Below are 23,447 nucleotides of genomic sequence, written 5' to 3'. Positions count from 1 at the left end.
GCACCAGGTGAAGTCCTTTGTACTTGCCCAGGATTTCAAGCATATTATTTCAGTAGTTTTAGCTGATGGTTTCAATGGCTGTTAACGCTTCTGCTGCTTTGACTGTTTTTGTTTAATGTTTATGTATTGTATTTTGTATCTGGTTAACTATTTTTTTGTTAGCAGCCCTGGGAGTATTTTTAAACTGTTTATATAAGTCTATAAATAAATATCACTATATAGTTCTTAAGGTACATACAAAACATGGGAGGAATATTATCTAAAAACTGAAGGTTTCCACTGCTCTTGGTGCTACTACTATTACAACAAGTGCTATTATTCAACATTTATTCAGGGAAATAGTGTAGGGGCTGGGGAATATCATAGGCACAAAGATACAAGTCATATAAATGGGATAAAGTAGTACAAACAAACGGGGAATTGCTGCTCTTTAAAGAGGACAAAGGAGAAATAACCACAGCACAACCAAAGGACATTTGGAGAGGGATGCATTAGAGATAAAGGGCAGACTATAGTTCAGTGCTGGAGCAAATGCTTTGCATGCAGAAGGTTCCCTGTTCAAATTCCTGGTATTTCTAGTTAACAGAATAACGATGCAATTAAAAAAACAACCCTTCAGCCAGGTTCAGGGGCCTTCCTGATAGTTCCACCGCCCTCATAAGTGTGATGAGGGGGTGGCCTGGGAGAGAGCATTCTCTGTGACAGCTCTACACTGTGGAATTTCCTCCCCAAAGAGGTGTGTCCAACATCTTTATTGCATTGTTTTCATCAAATGCTAAAGATTCACCTCTTTCCCTTGGCCTTTGGAAGTTGATATATATATATATATTTAAGACCTACCCTATTCTTGTGCCTGCAATTTGTTTTTAAATGTTTTTAATGCACCTTTTTTAATTGCTGTGACTAGTCTTGAGACCTTATGGTAAAGGGTGGGTAATAATAATAATAATGGTGTGACAAAATACAAAAAAAAAACCACCCCAAAACCTAAGCATGTAGTACTGCATGCCAAAGAGACCTTTGCACATGTTTCTTCTCCAAATTGCTTTTGAAACTAAGAGGAGTTTTGAAAGCAGACAGTGCAATTGCATACAGGGGGTTGTTGTTCCAGGGAAATGAGTAAGAAAATTCCATTTGACAACCTTAAGCCTTTGGTGTGTCTAAAGTAGCTTCTTGGAGCTTGGCCATTGTACTTTTTATGTTATTTTAAATATGTGTTTGCCTTTTTTGAATCTGTGGTGTACTATTGTTTTTAGCATTTAGCGGTATATAGAAGTGGAATGCTCTTTTTTCCAGTGGTATATACACTGGGAAAGGGGAGAAGTTACCGTATTTTTCCCTCTATTACACGCAGATTTTTTCTCCTAAAAAGTAAGGGGAAATGTCTGTGCGTGTTATAGAGCGAATGTGTGGTCCCTGGAGCTGACAAGCGCGAGTGAAGGCAAAAATCAGGCAAATATCAAAACGTCCGGAGAAGGGAGGAAAGAGGAAGCTGCTGCTTTCCTGCATTCTGCCTCAGGGTCTTACTGCCCACCCGCTTCTGTTTCCTTACTGTGTTTGCTCAGACGGAACAAAGAGCAGAGAAAACCCCTCCCCTCCAGGCAAGCAGAGTGGAAAACAGATTCCTCTCCGTGCGTCTGGGACTCGAAGGCAACATGCAGGTTGGGGGGGGGGGAGAGAGAGAGCTGGTTGGCTTGTGGGGGGGGGGACTTTTGCCTTCCTTTCCTCCCTCCGGTAAAACCCCTCTCCTGCATTCTTAGCCAGCTGCTTCTCTGCACACCCCTCTCCTTGTCGCTTCTATGTTTTTCCTTCCCTCCCTACTTAAAACGTGGTTCCAATCACGGATCCACATGGATCCTCAGGATCTTTGCATTGAGTCACCCCAAATTCACCATCAGATCACATAGCAATGATCTGATGCAAAAACAGGGCTGCAATGCTGCAAAAACATGGTTACAAAGCACGGATCCACATGGATCCTCAGGATCTTTGCATTGGGTCACCCCAAATTCACCATCAGATCACATAGCATGTCCATGGCTACAGCCTGCACCAAAAAAATCATGCACCCACTGTTTCCTGGGGCTGCAATGGTGCAAAAACGTGGTTACAAAGCATGGATCCACATGGATCCTCAGGATCTTTGCATTGGGTCACCCCAAATTCACCATCAGATCACATAGCATGTCCATGGCTACAGCCTGCACCAAAAAAATCACGCACCCACTGTTGCCTGGGGCTGCAATGGTGCAAAAACGTGGTTACAAAGCATGGATCCACATGGATCCTCAGGATCTTTGCATTGGGCTACCCCAAACTCACCGTCAAATCACATGTCTGTGGCTGCAGCATGAAGCACAAAAATGATACATCCACTGTTTCATTCAGATTTTTTTTTTCTTGTTTTCCTCCTCTAAAAACTATGTGCGTGTTATGGTCAGGTGCGTGTTATCGAGCGAAAAATACGGTAGTTAGCAAAAAATAAGTGTGCACTAGTCTAAAGTGGTTGAACAAATTAACAGTGCAATTCTACACATATCTACTTTAAAGTAAACCCCATTCAGTTAAATAGGACTTTCTCCTATGTAAGCATGTATATGATTGCAACTTTAAAACATGACTAGACAACTATAATCAAGCTGATGGCAAACATGCATTTCAACCACATGTCTATTTAATATTGTCCCTTTCATATGTATGTCAAGTCAAGTCAAATCTTTATTTTTTAACTGATTAGGTTATTATGAAAGAAAGAAAGACTATAAAGAACTTTACCACATACCGTTATTCTTTGCAAAAAATTGAATTTCTTCCAAGGAAGAAAGCTGCTCCTGCGGACAACTCGATACACACAATGCAGTTGAATTAATTTTGAGATTTTTTATTTCCAAATCACATGAATTCAAAAAGAAAACAAATCTAGGAGAGAACAAGAAAACTTCGCATTAACAAACAACTAAATTTTCACCTTGCCTCTCCAACAACCTGTTTTTACTATACAAAACAATTCTTAAATTTAGAAACACATAAAAGTGATTTTTTTTGTAAACTATTTTGAGGGGTTTTTAAAACAATCAAACGGCATATAAATTTTACGAAATATAAATAAATATTTTTTCCCTGAACACAATACAGTTTTATTGCAGTAAAAATATAAGGTCAAGTCTACTGCTAATCCAGTAGGGAGTAATATTTACACCCTAGAACAGCCTTTTTGAGCCCAAGGAACATGTTCTCTCTCATCTGGGAGCGACATGTCAGTCATGGGCATGGCCAGAGGCAACTGTGGGCACAGCCACACAAAAGCCAAAAACATCCCTCCATCCAGGCAAGCAATAGGTGTTATCATAGTTCAATGACATATTTCAACAAGACAAAAGCACTCTGGTAACTCTGGAGCAGTGTGGATGAGTGTTGTGTCCTGCTGAGGGCGGATGTGGCTTGAATAAGGGCATGTGTTACTTAGAGAAGCCAAAGGCCAAGACAGAAGTACTTGGAAGGCCACATTCAGTCTCTAGGCTTCAGGTTCCCAATATTTGTCCTAGGGGATTTCAGTGATTTGGGAGCGAGGAATCCTTTTTAAAAAATATAATTTGAGATTTTAAAATTATTGAGGGTCTACATTTCGGAGGTTTCATTTTTGTTTTAAATGTCATATATTGCATCTTTTATTGCTGTAAGCCACTCTTGAGACCTACATGGCGAAAAGCAGGATGTAAATAATTAATAAATTTGTAAACAGCTAAAATATATAGGATATCTCAACCTTATTGAAGTCATAATATTGGCATTTACAATTATTACTTTAGGCATCGTTTATGTATTCCTGACTGAGTACATTTTACTATTATCATTATTACTACTACTATTTATTCAGTTTTTATACTGCCCTTCATCCAAAGATCACAAGGCATAAGATCACAACATAAAAATAGGAAACGAGAACACAAAATACATAATAAAAAACAAGAACGAAAACAAACACATTTAAAAGGAAATAGAATGTTAATCAGCTAAAGGCCTGATTTTATTTGCTATAGCTTTTGATAACACTGCAGCCTTTTGAAATAAGAACATGCTCACTTTTTATCTGTCATATCTTGTCCCGACAATGGTGCACCGACCACAGGAGTGTTCTTCCGACCACATATGTTTCCATAGCTGTCATATCCAAACACAAGTCTTTCTGCAGCTCCAGCTGTTACAGCGTAGCCAGTTATAAACATCTATGAGAATACATATGAAATCTGTCACTGTTATGGAATCCAAAGCAGGCCTCTTTTCTTCATAAGAGTTGCTGTTATCTGCCAAGAACTCCTTCTTCCCACAACAGCAAGGAGGTTAACTCACACAGAACTGAGCCTGAGCTTTGCATAAATAATAACAGTGGTTCCCTGGGGAAATGCTCTAGGACACATCTTAGCACTTATTCCCATGAGCTCAACAACACTCAATATCTATGCATATGTGTGAAAACTGAAAAGCACAGGATACTATCTGATTGGTTTCCCATTGTCTTTCAACAACCCACTCCCTGCCTCCTCACAACAGAAAAACAAGTTGTTTGGATAGGTCTTTTTCTTTCACAGAATCAGAATCATACAACTGTAGTTGGAAGGGACCCTGAGGATCATCTAGTCCAACACCCTGCAATGGCAGAATATGCAGCTGACCCATTTTTGTTGGGCCTTTGCTGGCATATTCAAGTTACTGAATATGGGGGTGAACAGGGAGAGGAGAGGGAGGGGAAGTTCCATTGTGTAGTTGTTGTGCTAGCAGAACTGTTTCACTGGATACCACCCATTTCATCAGGAATACTATGGTACTTACCAAACCTGACCAAAAGAGAAAGAATATCATCAACCAAATGGGGTCTGTGCATTTCCTATACATCAACGGTCTCCACTTTCTTGGTTCAGGTAACCCATCTTCAGAAACCTGGAATTTTAAATATATATAATGATGCAATATATAATGGATATACAGTATGACTGTGTCTTGCATGGGGGTCATGTTCCGGGAATGGCACATATATGCAAAAATGTATATATCTGACCCACCCCTTTGGAAAATGGCCCCTGTGTGAGTGTTCTTACCTTTTTGGAGCCATATGCCAAGCTGGCATTGCCCAAGCAAGGCAGAGAGCTTTTAAGTGAGATCTTGTGAGAGCATTCCATGCTGGAAAAGCCCTGCACAAAAAGAGCTTTTAAGCTCTCCACCTTCCGTGCATTTAGTGAAACCACACAATGCATATTTAGATGTGATTATGCTGCATTAAAAATTAGAGAACATAAGAAGAGCCTGCTGGATCAGTCCAAAGGCCCAACTAGTCCAGCATCCTGTTCTCACAGTGGCCAGCCAAATGCCCATGGGAAACCGGCAATCTGGATTCAAACACAAGAGTACTCTCCCGTCCTGTAGTTTCTAGCAACTGGAATTCCACCAACTACGGAGGCAGAGCACAGAGAAGTTTATGTAGCCAACATGTCTTCTTGTGTGGTAATTTAGTCTCTGCATAATGTGCCAATCACCACTCTATTAAAAGCATGCATTGTCTCTAAGTAATGGAATACCTGGGAAAATTCTGATAGGTGTAGTAGTTAGCTGGTATAAATACCCACAGACAAAAGGTGTGTCTATAAGGGCCATTCACTTCACAAATCCATTTCTCACAATTCATCCAGTGCCTGCCTTCAATCCATGGTAGTATCCTACCTCTCTGAAGATGTGGGGAAATATTACAGGTCACAAGGCCTGACAGGAGTAATGGCAGCACAAATTTTCTTTTTTTAGTTTTCTCACTCTTGTATACTGTATAAAGGTAAAGATAAAGGGACCCCTGACCATTAGGGTTGAAGCGCTCATCTCACTTTATTAGCCAAGGGAGCCGGCGTACAGCTTCCGGTCATGTGTATACTGTATAGACATACCTAAATGGGAAACTGAACTTGTGTTGGCACAACATCTATTTCCACACTCTGGTTCTGAGCTCCTGTTCACTGGGCAATACTCAACAATGTAAACTACTGTATGGATATTATGTTTCTCTGAAACTTTATCTCACAGTACAGTTTAATGAACTTTATTTTTCCATTCTAGGCAAATACACATTTACATTCACTTTAGTATGAAAACCCATGACTGCACAGAGGTGTGTAGTATTTCTCAGATGGGTGTGTTTACACTATGATCTGATTACATGTCATGAAAACTTTGCTACCTGCATCAACATCATTTGCAGGCGGCATCTATCTTCCCCCATGTTTCCCGAATATATGATGCTGAACAAAAAAACAAAACACTCCAAAGATAGCTTCCTCTGGGACAGATAAAACTAGGGCTGATTTTGCTGGCACAGTATAAAAAAAACACAGCCAGCAGCTACGTGACATTTATTTATTTTGATTTACTTCCTTTCATTAGAGAATGCTTTCAGGGCAGATTTGCCATTTTTTTGCACTGCCAGATTCCAGAGAGGAACACTATTGTGGAACCATTCTTGAGGGAGAACTGTCACAGAAGTTGGCCCAGATCAGAAATGCTCTGACCCTTTACCCCCTCGCACTTTATTTCCTGTGGCGGCCCCTTAATATGTGCCGTTTGTGGTGACAAAAAGATAAGCTTGGAAGGAGGCCTCCACTCCGGGAGAGATAAAAGCAATGCACCTGTCGGCCTAGGAGGCGGCAGAGCCCACGGGAAACGCGCCGCCATGGGAGTCTTGAGCAAGAAAAGTGAATTTCAAGTGGAAAGTTTTGGCGGGGTATCTCGACCGCTCCGTCGGGGGCCGTTCGGAGGAGGCGGAGGTCGCCTGTGGAAACAGCAGGAGGAGCAGCGGCAGCCGAAACCGCCGTTTTTCTCCCCTCAGGAGACTTCCCGCCACTGAGGTTGTCAGCGCCGCCGCCGCCGCCGTCTTCCCGCCCCCCGACTCCCCTCAGGCTGAGCGCCCTGCCGGCTGCGAGTGGTGGCCCCCTTACCACGTATTCGCCGCTGTAGCACGCCATGCTGCTCTCCTGCCCGCCTCCGCCTTTTCCCCTCTAGGGCAGCAGCCGCGCTGGGCGGCTCCTCCGTCCTGCTCTGCCAGCCCCGGGAAGCCAGGCTCGCGAAGGCAGGGCCGCGACGAAGCTGGGCGCGGATTGCTCGCTCTTAGCGACGACGAGTCAGCCACCCACCTTCTTACCTTCCCGCCGTCGCCTCACCACCCGCCCTCCCGCAGCCCGGCGCTCTGAGGGCAAGCGCCGCCTTGTTTTAACTCCCCGACCCTCTTTTTCTTTTTTTTATTTGGCCGTGCCCAAGGCAGCTGGCGCTCCTTCGCCGTCCCCTAACCCTGCAGCCAACTTTCTTTTGAGGAGCTCGAGGTGGACTTAAAAGGCAACGTGAAACCGCCCGCGCGGGCGCACGGATAACCAGAACCACCCCAAGTTTCTAGGATTATAAAGTCAAGGCGCTAAAAGAGGGAAAGGGCAAATGATGCACTGCTGTGAAGAGCCAGGGCATAAGACTTCACTTTAGAATACATTTTGGAGTCCGTTTCTTCATGGGAACACGAAACGAAGCTGCCACCTTGCATCTCCAGAAAATGTTTTCTTTTTACAAGAACCGCCAGGGCGCAGCCTCCGACTCTCCGTAGCACTTTTTTATTTTCCCATTTGCCCACACGCTTCATAGTGCTTTGCTCAGATTCACACACCCCTTTTGGCTCCCGTCCCCAACAACTCTCAGAAGGCTCCGTTGCCTTCTAATTGTTACAGCGTCAACTTGGCAAGCAGTTGCACAGGTTGGTAACCGTCCTTCCCGTAGGGTTGCCGCCTTTGAACCTGGTCATTTATGGATGCTCAAAGCACTCACGGGCAGAGTGTGTTGAGGAGTGTCTTGTAGCTGTAGTAGTAGTAGTAGTAGTAATAATAATAATAATAATAATAATAATAATAATAATAATAATAATAATTAATTCCTCAGGTGGGCACAGACCCTTCATGCAATCAATTTATGGGTTTAGACCAGGAGAAAACAATGCACAAGAATGCCGAATAAACTTTAATTGTGCAACCTGAACCTGGCAGTATGTGATTGAATCCCAGCCAATAGGGACATTCTGAAAGAATCTGAGGAACAATGTCCAAAACAGCATGCTGGGTAGCAGTTGCATTGAACAGAACACTACTAGCTGCTTTGTAATATATGCAATGTGTGCAAATTGTTACTTAACTACACGGAGAATTGTAGTGTAGTGCTATAAACAGAACAAGATAAGCAGGACAAATAAAATGCCAGTGAACAAAGGCGCGCAGGGGGGGGGGGACGGTTTCTACTTCCACAAGTTCACCAGGAACCTTTAGTGGAATATGTCAGCTGCTGCTGTCACTGAAGGTAATGATGATGGCACTGGGGACCCTTTTCCTGCTGGCAGAACCTGGTGAACTCGCATTTCTAGACCAAGGTGATGAATAAGGAAATGGAGGCTCTAGCCACCTGTGACTGTATAAGCTGCTTCTTCCAGAAGCTAAAAAGGAGAGGTGCAACAGAATGGTAGCCAAATATTGCAGTTGCTTTAATGTGTGCAGTATTTTATTCAGTTTGGCCTCCCTACACTGCCAAGTGATTGGATTCTATTCCATCTGAAGTATCTACAAGTTGTAAATATCTTGCAGTCTGGGGTAGATTAGAATAAAAATATTTACATACCGTAGATCTGTCTCCTAGAAATTACCTCAATTAATAATAATAATAATAAATTTTATTTATATCCCGCCCTCCCCAGCCGAAGCTGGGCTCAGGGCGGCTAACAACAATCAATTAGCCAAACAATAAGAATTATTTTCCCCTCTGATTTCTCTCCACATTTGTACTAATATACCAAAATTAGTCACTGCCACTGAGCTAGCATGAGCCACCATTTCCAGATGTGGCACGGCATCACAACATAATGCAGTTCCACAGTATACAGAAGGGAGCAGAGCGGAGGCAGTGCTCAAAAGTCCAGCTAGTATTTCACTTAAGGAGCAGCACAAACTTGTACATCTCGTTGATAGCAGTAACTTTCCATAACCAGATTGCAAATAACAGGCACCATAGCAAAACAGACTTCATACATTTGCCTCACACGAGTTGCTTCTGCAGCTATAATAGCACAAACCATTCTACAGATTTTAACACCCAGGTGATAATCTGTAAAATTTAACATGAAATTAAAAGTTTGAAAATACAAAAGATTTGTAAGATAAAATATGTAAGGCACTTGGCCACAAACTGCTTTATTTGGTATGAATTACATTTTAGCAGCTGGGCACATCATGTAACATAAGATGCTAATCTCCTGTTCAATTTAAGCAGAAACCAAACCTTTGTAAATTAATACACTTTGCAAAGAAGTATTTGGGGGAGCATTAAAATTAACCTTAGATTTCATGACTGAGGGTACATCCAGAAAAACATGCCTAAATTCTGTTGAAATGCACAATCAACCACAGTTAAGCATTCAAGTCCCATTCATTTCAACCTTCTCTAGTTTGTACCTAGAGAATATTTTCTGTGGCTGCAGATTTTGAGTTAATAATAAACCAAGTGAAATGAAGATGCAAACAAATCTTTCAAGCCAGGACATGGTTATATTATGATTTAACTCTCCTAAAAGATTGAAGGTTTCTAGATTATTTACTTTTCTGTATTCAAAATCACAAAGTTGTGATTCATGATAGTATGTCAAGGACTTTTATTTGTAGCTCCCAATTAAGCAAAATATTGCCTGATACTGTATTTTAAACAAAATATTTTAATATTTTAGCATGTTTTAGTAACACACATATAATACCTTCTTCCACCTGGTGGTGGTGCTCTAAGATGTTAAAGATAGTTTCATTATCTGGACAAATAAAAATACAAGCTTTTTTATGTTGATGCTTTATGTTGATGCTTAATACAGTGCCGAAGCTCCAGCACAAAGATGGACATCCTTAATCTCATTGATTTTGATTTTTCTTGGATTGTGGCCATTTCCTTGAAACTGGATGCAATCCTATACACACTTACCTAAAGTTAAAATTTAATGTTAGGTGGCAGGAGAATCATTCAATGTGTTTCACATTAGGATATGTTTTATGCTGTAATTTAGTACTTTTGTGCTATAATAAAATTAGCTTCAAAGGTAGCACTTGATTCAGACTGTAAATAAAATGCCAGGGGAAAGAGAAATTTAATAACAACAACATGCCCAATGTATGAAACACTGATTTAGTCCAACAAGAGACAACTTGTTCTGTGAGACCTGATAAGCTCCAGGAAAATACTTCTGAAGACTCTTTTATTCCAAACAATGCTTGTGTTAATTTTGTTTGTTTGTGGCTCTAAAAATGTATATATCACACCATCATCCAAAACTGGATTTCAAGGCAATAACCATAAGGACTGAAAATCCATAATGCAACATTAGAATAACATACATCAATAGAACAGAAATACAACAAAATTGAAAGGAATAAACTATCCAACCAGCTAAAAATACATGATGTTAATATTAATGTAGTTTAGAGTTTAATTTATTGGAACAGGGTTAGACATGTCAGACATATATGGAGGCTGTGACAAATGGTAACTTCAGATCCTGTACTTGGTTTGTTGTTTTGTTTTTCCTTACAATTATTTATAATTGTATTGGTTGTATTTCATTTATGATTTTGTGTTCAGCCTGGAGTTTTAATATATCAAGATGATGATGATGATGATGATGACAAGAAGAAGAAGAAGAAGAAGAAGAGGAGGAGGAGGAGGAGGAGGAGGAGGAAGAAGAAGAAGAAGAAGAAGAAGAAGAAGAACAACAACAACAACAACAACAACAACAACAACAACAACAACAACCTATTGTCTGTGGAGCTTGGAAGACTTGTGTTTTGCAGCACCTTCACATTTATGACCATGCATACTCTTCATCAAGTTATATGTAGATTCCTCACATTACTGAGGGGAAAGTTGACAGAAACTGAAGGGGAAGTCCCAGAAGTTGGAAAAGTGAATATCCACTGACAGATTTTATGATTAAAAAAGAATGAACAACTCTGCAGGAGCTGCCTGTACAAACACGGAATGTCAGTGTTAAAAGATTTGTCCATTGTCTCAAGCTGTATGTCTAGGTGTGGCTAATACTAACTCAAAAGGTTTATGTAGAAGATTTGTGTTTGAACAAGTAAGCAATCATACCTGTTAACATCAGTTATCAGGTGGCTTATTGAAAGATGCAGGAGATAAAGTAGGCGGCTACTTAAAAAAAATAAATCACTTTAGTAGCATGTCCGTTCTTCAAAAAGACCTTACAGCAGCATATCTGGAGCTGACCCTGTTTTAGCCTGCAAAGTAAATTAGTCTGACCATGGTGAGCCCTGCCATGCTGCAGGATGAGACAAGCTGCTCCGGGCATCACTATGAGTGTGTGTAAATAAATGAAAGGATGAAGAGGTGTCTGAATGGTATAGTAAAACCAAGCATCAGCCTAAGGCAGCAGAACATATTGCTAACTTACACTTATGCATTGCCAGAAATTAGGAAATGTATGGCCAAAAAAGGAAGCAAAAGAAGATATGATTTTGCATAATATTTGCATATGCTAATTTATATGTAGAGATGCAAATTTAGAAATGATTACTAAAATTTAAATAGAAATACATCTCCCTATGGTGGAGACAACTGTCACTAGGTGACCTACCGTATGTGCTGCTCAGTCTACTGTCTAAATGCTAATAGTTGATGGGCTCTCCTTTCTTAGGGTTCTTTATCTCAACATCAGACTTGGACTGCACAGTCTTGGATTCCTTCAAACAGAAGGTTGCTCTCTGAAAGTGCTGCAAATAGAGAACTGTCTTCTGTAGAGTAGGGCACATCAGCACCCTTGTCCAAGATCACCCAGTAAGCTTTATAGCTGAGTAAGAACTAGAATTCAAGTCTTTCTGATCCCAGGACAACTCTAGAACTACTGCAAAACACTGGCTGTCAAATTAACAACAGAATGATAAACAGGAACATCAGCAGGAACAGATTTACCCATTACTGCATCTCTGTGGTGGGCTAAGCAGGGATTTGAACACAGTTCTTCTGGATACAAGACTATACAGGACGATGCAGTAATAAAGATTGCGTTCACATTAGCGACTTAGAGTGCACTGAAGTCCCCCACCCTGGTGACTTTCACAATTCTTTTCTCCTGAGCTGTTCACATCAACACAGTTTCATCAGTGTCATACTTGTTTCTCTATGTGTACACACAGGGGAATCTTGAAAGGCCGGGGATGTCTTTACCCTATGCCAATGTTTTCACACCTTAGTTAGAGAACGGTTTCAGGACTCCAGTCAGCATGAAGCTGGTTTGAGAAATGATACATCAAACAGCAGTATCTTACTACAAAATACAGGATACATATACATTTTGGATAACGCCATGTGAACACAGATTAAAAACCAGCACTGAAATGCAGTGAGTGCTCAGTAAACAGGAGTGTGAACACAGCCTCAGTTAAGCCTCAGAAAATGTCCAGGATCTGAGTTTTAGTAGAGCACCTGTAAACAGTGGTAGCACTGGAAACAAATATTGAGAGAGGACAAGAAGGCACAACGTGTCTTTCTGAGGGTGAGAGTAGATGTGAAAAGTGCCTTTCTTTCCAAGGGTCCAACAGTGGAGTGGAGCATGTAGGGAGAAAGCTACTTGGTGGGCAGATGTGTACCCTCTTGCTCCCTTCTACTGCCATATAAGCAGATACAAATCCCCTTCACGTGTCACTGATATGAAGGGGGCTGTATGTGTTGAAGAGGTAGCAGGGCTGTGCTGTCCAACACCAATGCCATGCGGCTCCCTTGTCCTATCCCCAGAGTCCACACATTCAGCAAAGACCCTGTGTGATCAGCTGAATGGAAGTCTATGTGTGTAGATGTCTAAACCTGGTGCAGTTGCTCATCACCTGTATGTTGAGGGACGGGGCCAGTGGTGTCACCATCACTGCCCTTCAACACGTGGAGACCATTATTGTGTGAGTAACACATGAAGGAGGCTTCATTGTTTTGCAGGGTGATTTGTTGTTGTTTAGTCGTTTAGTCGTTTCCGACTCTTCATGACCCCACGGACCAGAGCACACCAGGCACTCCTGTCTTCCACTGCCTCCCGCAGTTTGGTCAAGTCACAGGCAAACAATATATGCAGTGTATGTTAACCTTGATGCTGTTTTGCTTCTACACATAGGGTTACCAGGATCACAGCATAGGTGGCACAGCACAAAACCCCGTCTTATTTGAGGTATTTATTCTGTTTGCAGGCTAGTGGATACCACTCTTTGGCATGATGATGAAGTAGGCTTGGGCCCATGAAAGCTTACGGCAGAATAAATCTAGTAGGGTGATATCCAATTAAATCATAGAGGAGGCACACTGAAATTAATGGACTTTGAATGCAAGGGATTTGATGTTTTAAACTGTAGAGTTTAAGGGGAAAACAAAAGTAATCAGCACATATAATGATGGTGTTTTTTTTAAAAAAATTCCTACTGCTTTAAAAAAGTTTTAACTGCTACTGTTTTAAAGATGTTTTAAGCGAATGTTTTGACTGTTTTTGAATATTTTGGTTTGTTTTAATTTGTGAGGAAGAGTGGGATAGAAAGTCAACAAATTAAAAAAATAAAAGATTGCTGTCAAGTTTACCTTCTGTGCCTCGGATGTTGTTTCATGGCTTGTAAAAACTGGCCAGCAAACTCCCCTGGGGCTGCAAATTTCAGCATTGGCATTGAAGGCTGCTTTGTCTTTTAATAAGCCTGGAAGGCAGGAAAAGAGAGCAATCCTTATTACACAAAAGGTGCCCATGAGAAAGTGACCTGGGAAAGAAGCCAAAACTGGAGCTAGCCACCCAGCAAGAACCAAGCACCAGCGGGCTCTCTGACCACAGCTAAAATATATTTGGGCATACACTTATCCCTGTTCAGTTGTGAATAGAAAGGGGACAAAGGGTTCTTGCCTGATAATGGGACAGAAATTCCAACAGCCAGCACCTATACTTGTCATGTGTTCATTTCAAAGGAATGCAGCTGAACTGGACAAGCTTCAGCTACTGGTGGCTATTTATTAAGTAAGAAAGCAAACATAGTTAAGAAGCAGAGAGCATAGCCCTTTATGTAAACATTGCTTCCCCTTCATTCAGAAGCAACTGTTTTTTCTTCCAAACACATTTAGCAAATATGAGTTCATGGATGAAATTAAACTATGTGCTATTTAAAGCGATTGCTTTTACTTATAAAGAGGTGTTAACAGACACCCCAAATGTTATATCGGTCCTGAATTAAAGAAACAGCTGCTGTGGTGACAGACTGCCCCCAGCAGGTGACAGCAAAAGACAGTATTTTCTATACTTCCCCATGCCATAGTTTGAAGCCCAGTTCTGGTGAGTGGGAGGTATTGCTTAAGATTGGTAGTTAAGAAAGTTTCCTCATGTCTGAGGGTGGAAAAATAGGCTAAGTCACAACAATCTCACATTTGCTGGAAGAACAGGGAATGAAGGGGCACTGAGGGAAATGTTCCCACTTCAGAGATAATTGGCCTGTTCCCAAATACATGACAAGACAGGTCCAAAATCATCAAAGGTGAAGCAGGCTGGTCTCAAGGCTTCAGGCCTACCTTAGTGGGGTGTTTAAAATTTTTTGTTTTGGCCAAGTTTGATAAATTTCTGAAGCTCTGTCAAGCTCTCCATGAAAAGAAAACACTAGCCTAGGGGGAAGGGGAGAGAGATGAGTGGGTTTCATCTTGTGACTGACAGCTGTGTAGTTCGCAATCAGGGAGTGACTTTACCAAGGATCACAGTGTGGAAGGAATGTTAAAGAAAATAATCAGGAACTGTTCCAGTGAATTTTCTTCTCTGTGAAAGTTGTCTCACTCTTTCTCTTAGGAGCAGTGTCAGGTGGCTTCTGTTCCAAAGGGTTTATTGGGTTGGTGGGTGTGTTGAGTGATCTTTCCTTTTTCTACTCCAGACCAAGCCTTTCCTAAAATCCCATCCCTTCAACCTTTAAAAAAATTATTTGCTGTTGTGTTAGAGTTTAGACAAGTCACTTCCATGGGAATCTTGAAAGCACCCAGAATATGATACAAAAGGATATTTGTACCTTATGTCAGTTCTAGATTACTCATTCCAAATAGATTGTATTCAGCATTAAAACAATTATTGCGTTTTGATACATTTTTGTGGTGTTTTGAACTAACTGAGCTTTATGTTTTACCTATATAAAGGCTATGTACACACCTTATCACATATGCACATTCTTTCCCTCAAAGGATACTAGGCACTGTAATTTACCGCTCAAAGAGTTACAATTCCCAGCAACTCTTAATGAACTACAGTGTCCAGAATTATTTGAGGGAAATAATGCACTCTGAATGTGTTTTGAAAGTACAGCGGCTGTGCAAGCAGCCAAGGAAGTAAAAAGGCAGAAAATGAGATTTCTGCTTACGAGAAATAGTTACCAATTATTTAATGTTGCATAGCCAAAGAAGAAGAACAGAGGGGTGATATGCAGAGAAGGGCTGTATCAGTTCTCAATGGCTTCCATGGAGCTTGATGGGATAAAGTAAATAGGCAGCAGTAGCAACATGGGCCAGAGTTAGGAGTTTGTCAAAGCAAAACAACGTGCTCCAGACACTGGGATCACCAGGAGCAGGTTTAACACTCACAATAACAAAGGGTTAATTACCCAGTATAGAAAAGAGACACCAAACACTGAGACAGCAGTGCAGGTTGGTATGATCCGCTACATGTTTCTAAGAAGTCTTTATGAAAGGGAACATTTCTGTATTGCTTACGAAGAGAAACTACTTTGGTTTGCTGCAGCACGAAAGCTCAAGCTTCCCATAGAATGTGTTCCCCTTTGCAAGAATTGCAAAACAAATCTAACTCTATTTCTGCTTCTTCTTAGAGCTGTCGTGTATGCAATCACGGAGTGACACTTTTGCACAATCCCTGTCACCGGAAGTCTATCCGGAGGCTAAGAACCTCGGAAGGGGAAGCTCTTATTTTCAGCAGTCAGGGTAGCATGCTTTTAAATAGAAAAAAAATTATTTTTGGTAACAGGATGTTGTGCTTCTTCATAATGAGCAAACCCTCAATCACTGACCTATAGCAGGGCCCTATGGCAATTATTACAGCACAGAAGCAAGCTGCTCACATCATGGGAAAATTACGTCATCCATAAACTGCTGGGGAAAACTCAGGAAAACAACACCACAGACAACTCATGAACTCACTGAACTCTATATTCACTTACTCACATTAATATGTATTTTAGTGGAATACCCTCAATTGCTTCTGGAGTTCATAGGAAAGGGACGGCTGGTACCCATAAACTGATTCAACCCCTTAAGACATTAATCGTGTGATTTCCACCACTGAACACAACACACGCGAAAGGTTAAGCTACTGCAACATCCTCTTTCCTGCGGTCCGCAGCGAGATACTTTGGGGCAGCCCATTAGCAGGTGATTAATGTGATGGTGTTTGACATGTACTCTATCCCTTGTGTTTATTATTAATATTATATGAACACACTCAGCAAAAACAGTTTTGATTTGGGATACCTGTTTTGATTCTGCTGTCCTTCCACTAGCAATTGGTACTGAAGCTCAATCCAGGTGAAACTGATATGCTATTCGTGGGTGGTTCCTCTAAGTTCATCTTGTTCAAAATGAGATCGTACTCCCACTGAAGGAAGAGGTTTGGGGGTTCTGCTGGAACTCTTCTGTCACTTGAGACACAGGTGGCCTTGGTGGCAGCAAAGTACCTTCGACCAGCTTTGGCTGGAAGCCCAGCTACACCCTTATCTGGACAGGGACAGGCTGCTGCAGTGATTTATGCTCTGGTAGCCTATATATTGGATCACTGTAGTGTGCTATGTATTGGACTGCCCTTGAAGATAGTTCAGAAACTGCTGCTGGTGCAGAATGCAGTGGCCAGACTGCTGCTGGGAACTAGGTGAGCTAACCTAATAATACCAGTATTAGCACATCTACGCTGGTTGCCTATATGTTTCTGGGACCAATTCAAGGTGCTGGTTTTAAACCATAAAGGAGATGTGAGCAACCTTTGGCCCTTTAGATGTTGCTGAACTACAACTCCCATCATCCCTCACTATTGGTCCTGCTTGCTGAACTGCCCTGAGATCTTTTGATGAAGGGCAGTATATAAATCAAATAAAGAAAAATAAAGAAACGTTTGGAGGGCTAAAAGTTCCCCACACCTGCTATATACCTTATTGACCACATCTCCTGACAAGAATAATCCCAGACCTCAACATGTGTCATCTGAGGCCCTTCTTAATTGCCACCCGCCTGACCGAGAATTGTTCGGAAGGTGGCAACATGCCAGAAAACCATTTTGGCTCCCTATCTATTGAATGCTCTCCTAAGTAAGACCTGCCTGGTACCAACACTGACCTCTTTTCAGCACCAGGTTAAGACTTTCCTCTTCACCCAGGTATTGGATGGAATTTTATAAATTATAAAATTTGATTGTAACCTCTGTGTTAGGCAACTAATGATACAATAATATACAGTGGAACACTGTCCCAGAATGTAGAAATTTTACTTAGCTATCCTGGCCTCCTGTTTAGTCCTTAAAATAATAATTAAAAAATCTCTTATGGCAAACCAGAGGTGACACTAAACGTAGTATATGAACTGCTGAGGATAGTGGGAGAGATTTTCATTTGCAACACATTGCATAGGGAACAGCAGTTTCTTCCATCAGCTGGGTCCTAATAAAAATCCATCAGCAATATGTAGTAACTATCAGCCCCAAAATTCAATATTTTATGGGAGCTTACCCTGTGAGGCTAATAGCTGTTGCGGGAGATGATTTTAATCGGCACTTTGGTGTGGGAGGAAAGGATCAGTCGCCCATTCCCCACATACCATAGTCCTGATGAAAATCAGGTTCGCCTACAGCAGCTATAACACTAAAAGCCATGACACTTGGAAGAGATGCTTTTGTAGCTTCCTTGGAGTTTCCAACTGAGTGGGGCAGTGAGCAGCCACACATGCAGAATACTGTATGCTCTCATTCCTGTTCCTCTCATTCCTCATGTTGTCCTTCATGTAATTACTCCAGACTCTGGCAGCAGGCAGGACTCAAGCAACATGGAGGGGGAAAGACTCGGCATCATTCATTCAATTTGTGCAGGAAATGCATACACTGGCGTCAGCAGGTATGCGTCACTATGAATCAGGTGTTTATACTGAATAATGCCCAAGGAAAATAATGCACACTTAAATTCTGCTGGCCTCTCTAAGAGATGAATGAGCTGGATGTCTGGTGCAATGTGACCATCATCTAAAACAGACACAACGAAAGACCCAATGGTTCTCACTGGTGACAAGAGAGGCAGAAAGCAGCGTTACAGAATAAAAATCAGAATTAGATCCCTTCTGCTAAGGTTTGGACTAAGGGCATGTCCAGAGGCTGAAAAGGTGAAAGGGTACAGATTCAGATGAATCTGGAGGTGCCCTGAATGATGAGGTATGATGAGTATTCTTTCCTCCATTTCCTTTCCTCTAAAAGCACAGAGAAATCCAGTCTGCTTTGCCCCAAAGTTTCCCCCTCACAATGATACATCTACTGTGATCATGCCTTAACGGAATACGTTTGGTGTGCTCTGTAGTTTACACAGCTGCAATCCCCAAAGGAGCACTAGACGCAAACACTTGCAGTCAACACTGCTTATCACAATCATTATTCAATAATTGTGCATGAGCAACAACAAAGACACCGTCCAAGCTAAATATTACTTTAGCATCTCTTCAGCAACATATATTCAGCATGTAGGAAGTTAGCTGGCAGCAATTCAGGCTTGTGGTATGTGGTTACAGTCCTTTAATTTGACATTGAATTATGCTGTACTTTTTATGGGAACCTCCACTTGAAATGACCAAACGCTGAACTCTCAAGCGTTATTCCCCCAAAAGAACTCAAGCTATAGTTTATACAAAGGTTTAGTTACCATAATGTTCACTCCAACAAACTGTAGCTTGTTTAATTCATTTTATATGCTTTCTGAAAAGCCCAGATGCATTTGATTCAATATTTCAATAAGTTTTATCAGATTGCTTTGGTGGAAGCATTCATTCTGCCATCCCTTGGCAGCAGCAATAATGATATTTGGCACAGGGTTACCTATCATCAGAAAATTGTAGATTTGAAATGCTTTCTTTTCTTGCCAGACTGCATGGAAGGGGTTTGTGTTGTTAACTTAACAAATTATAACATAAGCAGAGCAATATATGTCAGACTCTTGTTACCCCAATGCAGCCTAAATAATGTGTAAAACACCACTTTATTATAATAACCAAGTCCTTAGGTTCCAGGAAAAGGCACAAATATTTTTCAGAATTGTTTTCTTTATAATTTGATTAAGATAAATAATAAAATAAGATACCAAAAACAACAACAAAAACAGTCATGCCATACATGGTGTCTGTGAACAAAGCAAAGGAATTATGTTCAGAAACCAAGTGACAGAATGGCAGAAGTACATTTTCTTTTGAAAAAAGAGAAGTGTAATATATACTGCTACCCAAAAAGTGACCTGGAAGTGAACTGATTTGTTTCCAGAATAAATCAGAAACAAATTGGTTAATCTCTTGAGCTAGTCCAAAGGCCGTTCCCTTACTTATTTTCCAGTGGTGACAGCAGCAACAAGATTAGCAGCAAAGAGCAAGTTGAAGAAAAGGGTTTTCCTTATTTTCTCATCTTACTCTGTCATCCCAATATGCTCCATAATATGTTAGAGCTGCAGACTAGAAACTCTTGGCAACTGAAGTCTTTTCAAGAACTACTGCCATTGTAGGGGTGTCATGTGAAAATGGTCTAAGACATAAGAATCAAGGAGCAAATATGAAATGGATGAGAGCAATTGTCTGGTATTCTGAACCAGTCAGTTTAATTTAAAGTGATGCAAGAAAAAGTTCAGGTTCTCTTTCAAATAATAGGGTGTCTTGTTGCACACTCCTGCTCTCTTTATCTCAGATGCTAACCACAAACCTGTCTCTACATGTGCACTATCAAAACTTCCAGATTAATTGCAGAAAGCTCTGGAACTGTAATCTCTGCTTTCATGTCTTTTACCTCACATTCTGAGATACTTCTCAATGAACTCTTTGAAAGCTCAATTGTACTAAAATGAACAGAGTTCTATCAAGACAATCTACATAATATAAAGCAGGGCCAAGCAGCACTGCAGAAATGAATTCTCTCAAATCTTCTCTTTCCCAGCTCATTCTTACCATCCTTGCTTAAAACAATTTCTTCAACAAAATATATTTAAACCTCCCTACACAACCATAATTGCTCATTTCCCCTCAGCAACCTTTGACTTGGTCAACCCTTTTCCAAGAATCCTTTTTCCAAGGTTTGAAACTTTGTCACTGTTACATCCCATAAAGGAATGTTACATAGCTGTAGTTGCAGATAAGAATGTAGTTTCTCTCTTAAACTCTACGGAGTAGGGCTGTGCACTGGATTCCGCTGAATCCCAGACCCACAACTGGATTGGGCTGAAGTAGTAACAAATCACTACAGGGCAGCCCAGTTTGCCCTAAATCAATTTGCAGATATTTGTGCAGATTTGTAGCTCCGAACAGTCTCTCTGAAAGCCAGATAGTGTCTCTGAAATGTTGCAATTTTGCAACACCGTGTAATGAGCATGCCAAGATGGGAAGAGTGGGAGGAAGGGATCTGGAGGAAGGCTAGAGTGATTTCACTCCACCCAGCACTCTCTATTTGCTTAATAAGAGCTGCAGGGCTAGCCTAGAATGCTCTCACTTCATCTAACATTCTCCAGTCTTCAGTGGTGTGTGTGTGTGGTGTGTGTGTGAAGTCTTAAAAGGCAGAACTATCTTATAAGCTCTTAGAAAGTAATGTTTTGTGTGGTTGTTCAGCTTCAGCTTCTTTTCTAACCAATCAATTCTTTTCCTAATCAACCCCTGTCCTGTCCTTGCTGTTAGGAACACCATGGAGCTACCTTATACTGAGTCAGACCTTTGATTCATCTAGCTTGGTGACTAGTAGGGTTTCAGTGACTCTCCAGGGTTTCAGATAGGAGTCTCTCCCAGCCCTACTTGGAGAAGTCAGGGATTAAACCCTACCATTGAGCCTCAGTCTGTGCTTGTTTTTCTCCATAGCATAATGAGGTACAGAAACTTACTTTAAAAAAACCACAAATCTCCAGTTTACCTACAAGATCGTCTTATCCAATATGGTCCCATTCAACTGCTCTGATCTGTGGAAACTGGCACTTTTGCAGGTGCCACATACTACCTGCACTGCATTTGTAAGAAATTGATCCTTTAGTGTGACAGCACCGACATTGTGGAACTCCTTGACTATAGATATCAGGCAGGCACATTCAGTGTATTCTTTTCAGCTCCTGCTGAAGTCATTCTTATTTAGACAAGGTACCCAGATGCTTAGAAAGGTTGTGCAAGTTTTCATTTGTTTTTTGTCTACTTTCTGTATGTTTTAAATTATGGTTGTAAAATTTTTTGTGATGATTTTCTTGTTTCATCTTTTTTGTAAACTACTTCTACAATCAAGTGGTATAGAAATTTTATGCAATAAATGAATAAATACTGAATTTTAATCTCCCAGGTTCTGAAGTTTCACTATCTCAAGCTTGATGGTGAAGCTATGCACATTCCTACCCCCTTCCCCCACTGCTAGGACCTAGTTTAGAAATTATTTAATGCATGTCATCACAAAGAAGCAAGATCTGGAGACAAATCTAGAGACTGAGCCCAGAGTTGCCGACAATTATACGAATGCACAAAGAGAGATTCCCCCGTTGCCACCCTTTGAGTCACACAGTTCATTTTCCTGAGAGACAACAGCATAATAAGGAGAGAGAATAGAGTAGACAAGCGAGGGGGCCCTCAATTTCCTCTAACCTTTCAGTTACATTCTTCCTCTGCTTTGCCTTTTAGATCTTTCTACCCAAAGAGAAGAGGATAGTTCAAACGGAAACATAAGAGGACAATTGAGGTGGAGAGGTGAATGTGTGGAAGGATTTGAGTCATCTCCACTTTCATCAAATTGAGGCTCGTCCTTACCCGCTAGTATTTTCCAAAAGACCTTTTAAAAATAAATCCCTAAAACATTAAAATATTTTAAACAATGCTGGTGCCATGAACCCCCCACTCTCATGGAATATTCAGTTTTCTAAAAATTAGCTATGTCTCTAGCTTTTTTTTTTTTTACTTTACTTTACTTTGCTTTGCTTTTGGAGATATAAAGAGAAGCAAACAGCATTCATTTAGCCTAACTGTTAAATTAAGGGCCAAAACAGACAGTATGTAAATATGCATAATTATATTTAACTTATCTGGGTTCCCCCCTTTTATGGTGGTGAACAGGACTGGGACCATGATGCACTGTGTGTGTGTGCGCGTGCATGCCAGAGTCCAAAAAAACCTCTTCCCTAAAGCTCTTAATCTCTGTTTCTCTCTTGTCACTAGCTATTCTCTAAAAGGGAAGCTGCTAATAGCATCAGTGACATTTTTCAGTGGGTACACAGAGCAGGCAGTAGGATAGCCCACCCTTCAGGATTCTCTTGAGGCCAATCATGGAGTTCTGACAAACCACCACTGCTATTTCACACCAGCAAGCGTCAGTGAGGTCCATGAGCAAGGTGCTCCTGCTCAGCCATCACTAGTTGGCTGAGCCCTTCAGAAAATGCTAGCACCACAGGGGCTTGTTAAGTGCCTTGGCTCTGGGCCAGGGCAGTGGAGAAACAAAGTGGCAGTCAGGTGGTCTGAGCAGGAAGGTGTAGGAGATACAAGGGGAATAATGGAAATCAGTTATGGGAAAATGCTGCCAAATGGAATTAGGAAACAGGAAGAGGTGCTGAGGCTACCTAAAGAGGGACAAAGATAAGGAGCTGGGCCTTCATTCAGACTCCCAGCTTTTGAGATTTGTTCATTCCACCAATAAATCGGTTTTTCTAGTAATTCCCTTACAAACTAAGGGGATTACTCTAAACTGGTGGAAGGAGGAGTGATGGAGAAGTCTACTAGAATGATCTCAAGCCCAAAGCCCTGTCTCTATGGCAAAGTGTAGCAGCTGCTGAACCAGAAGAAAGCCCCTCTCTACACTATACTGGACACATGGTTTTTCTTTTTTTAAAAAATAAACAAAAATAATTCAATTAGTGACAGACAGTGGTGATGATGGTAGTGAAAGACATTCAGTGTCACAGTAATAATAATAAAAAAGATTAGGCATTTGTGTGGTTTCAGCGATGGATGGTTCAAGGAAGATGTATTCCAAACTTGATTTCACAAAGTCAACACAGTTACAGCTGAATACACTCTATGCTGCAAAAGGTAATTCAACATGAAGGAAGAAAAGTAGTGAGAAAGCCAAGCAGAAAACATAAAGCAAAATGAATCAGAGA

General features: G+C 41.1%; 1 protein-coding gene across 11 annotated transcripts in view; it reads right to left on the bottom strand.

Moving 5' to 3' along the window:
- Window positions 1-23,447, bottom strand: part of SLC44A3 (solute carrier family 44 member 3) — a 104,518-nt gene that overhangs the window by 31,486 nt on the left and 49,585 nt on the right. For 6 of the 11 annotated variants that reach the window (XM_083620644.1, XM_083620645.1, XM_083620637.1 and 3 more), the window contains 3 exons: window positions 4,831-4,938; window positions 4,084-4,226; window positions 2,783-2,919 (listed from right to left, as the gene is read on the bottom strand). In XM_083620644.1, the coding sequence (XP_083476770.1) occupies window positions 2,783-2,919; window positions 4,084-4,226; window positions 4,831-4,893 (343 nt within the window). In that variant the 5' untranslated portion in view covers window positions 4,894-4,938. The other 5 variants (XM_083620639.1, XM_083620642.1, XM_083620636.1 and 2 more) reach the window with 5 other exon arrangements.

This window comes from Podarcis filfolensis (assembly GCF_964270895.1).
Source record: "Podarcis filfolensis genome assembly, chromosome: 6".
Lineage (NCBI taxonomy): Eukaryota > Metazoa > Chordata > Lepidosauria > Squamata > Lacertidae > Podarcis > Podarcis filfolensis.
The sequence above is the reverse complement of the archived record's forward strand: the minus strand, read 5'-3'. Positions and strand labels throughout refer to the sequence as shown.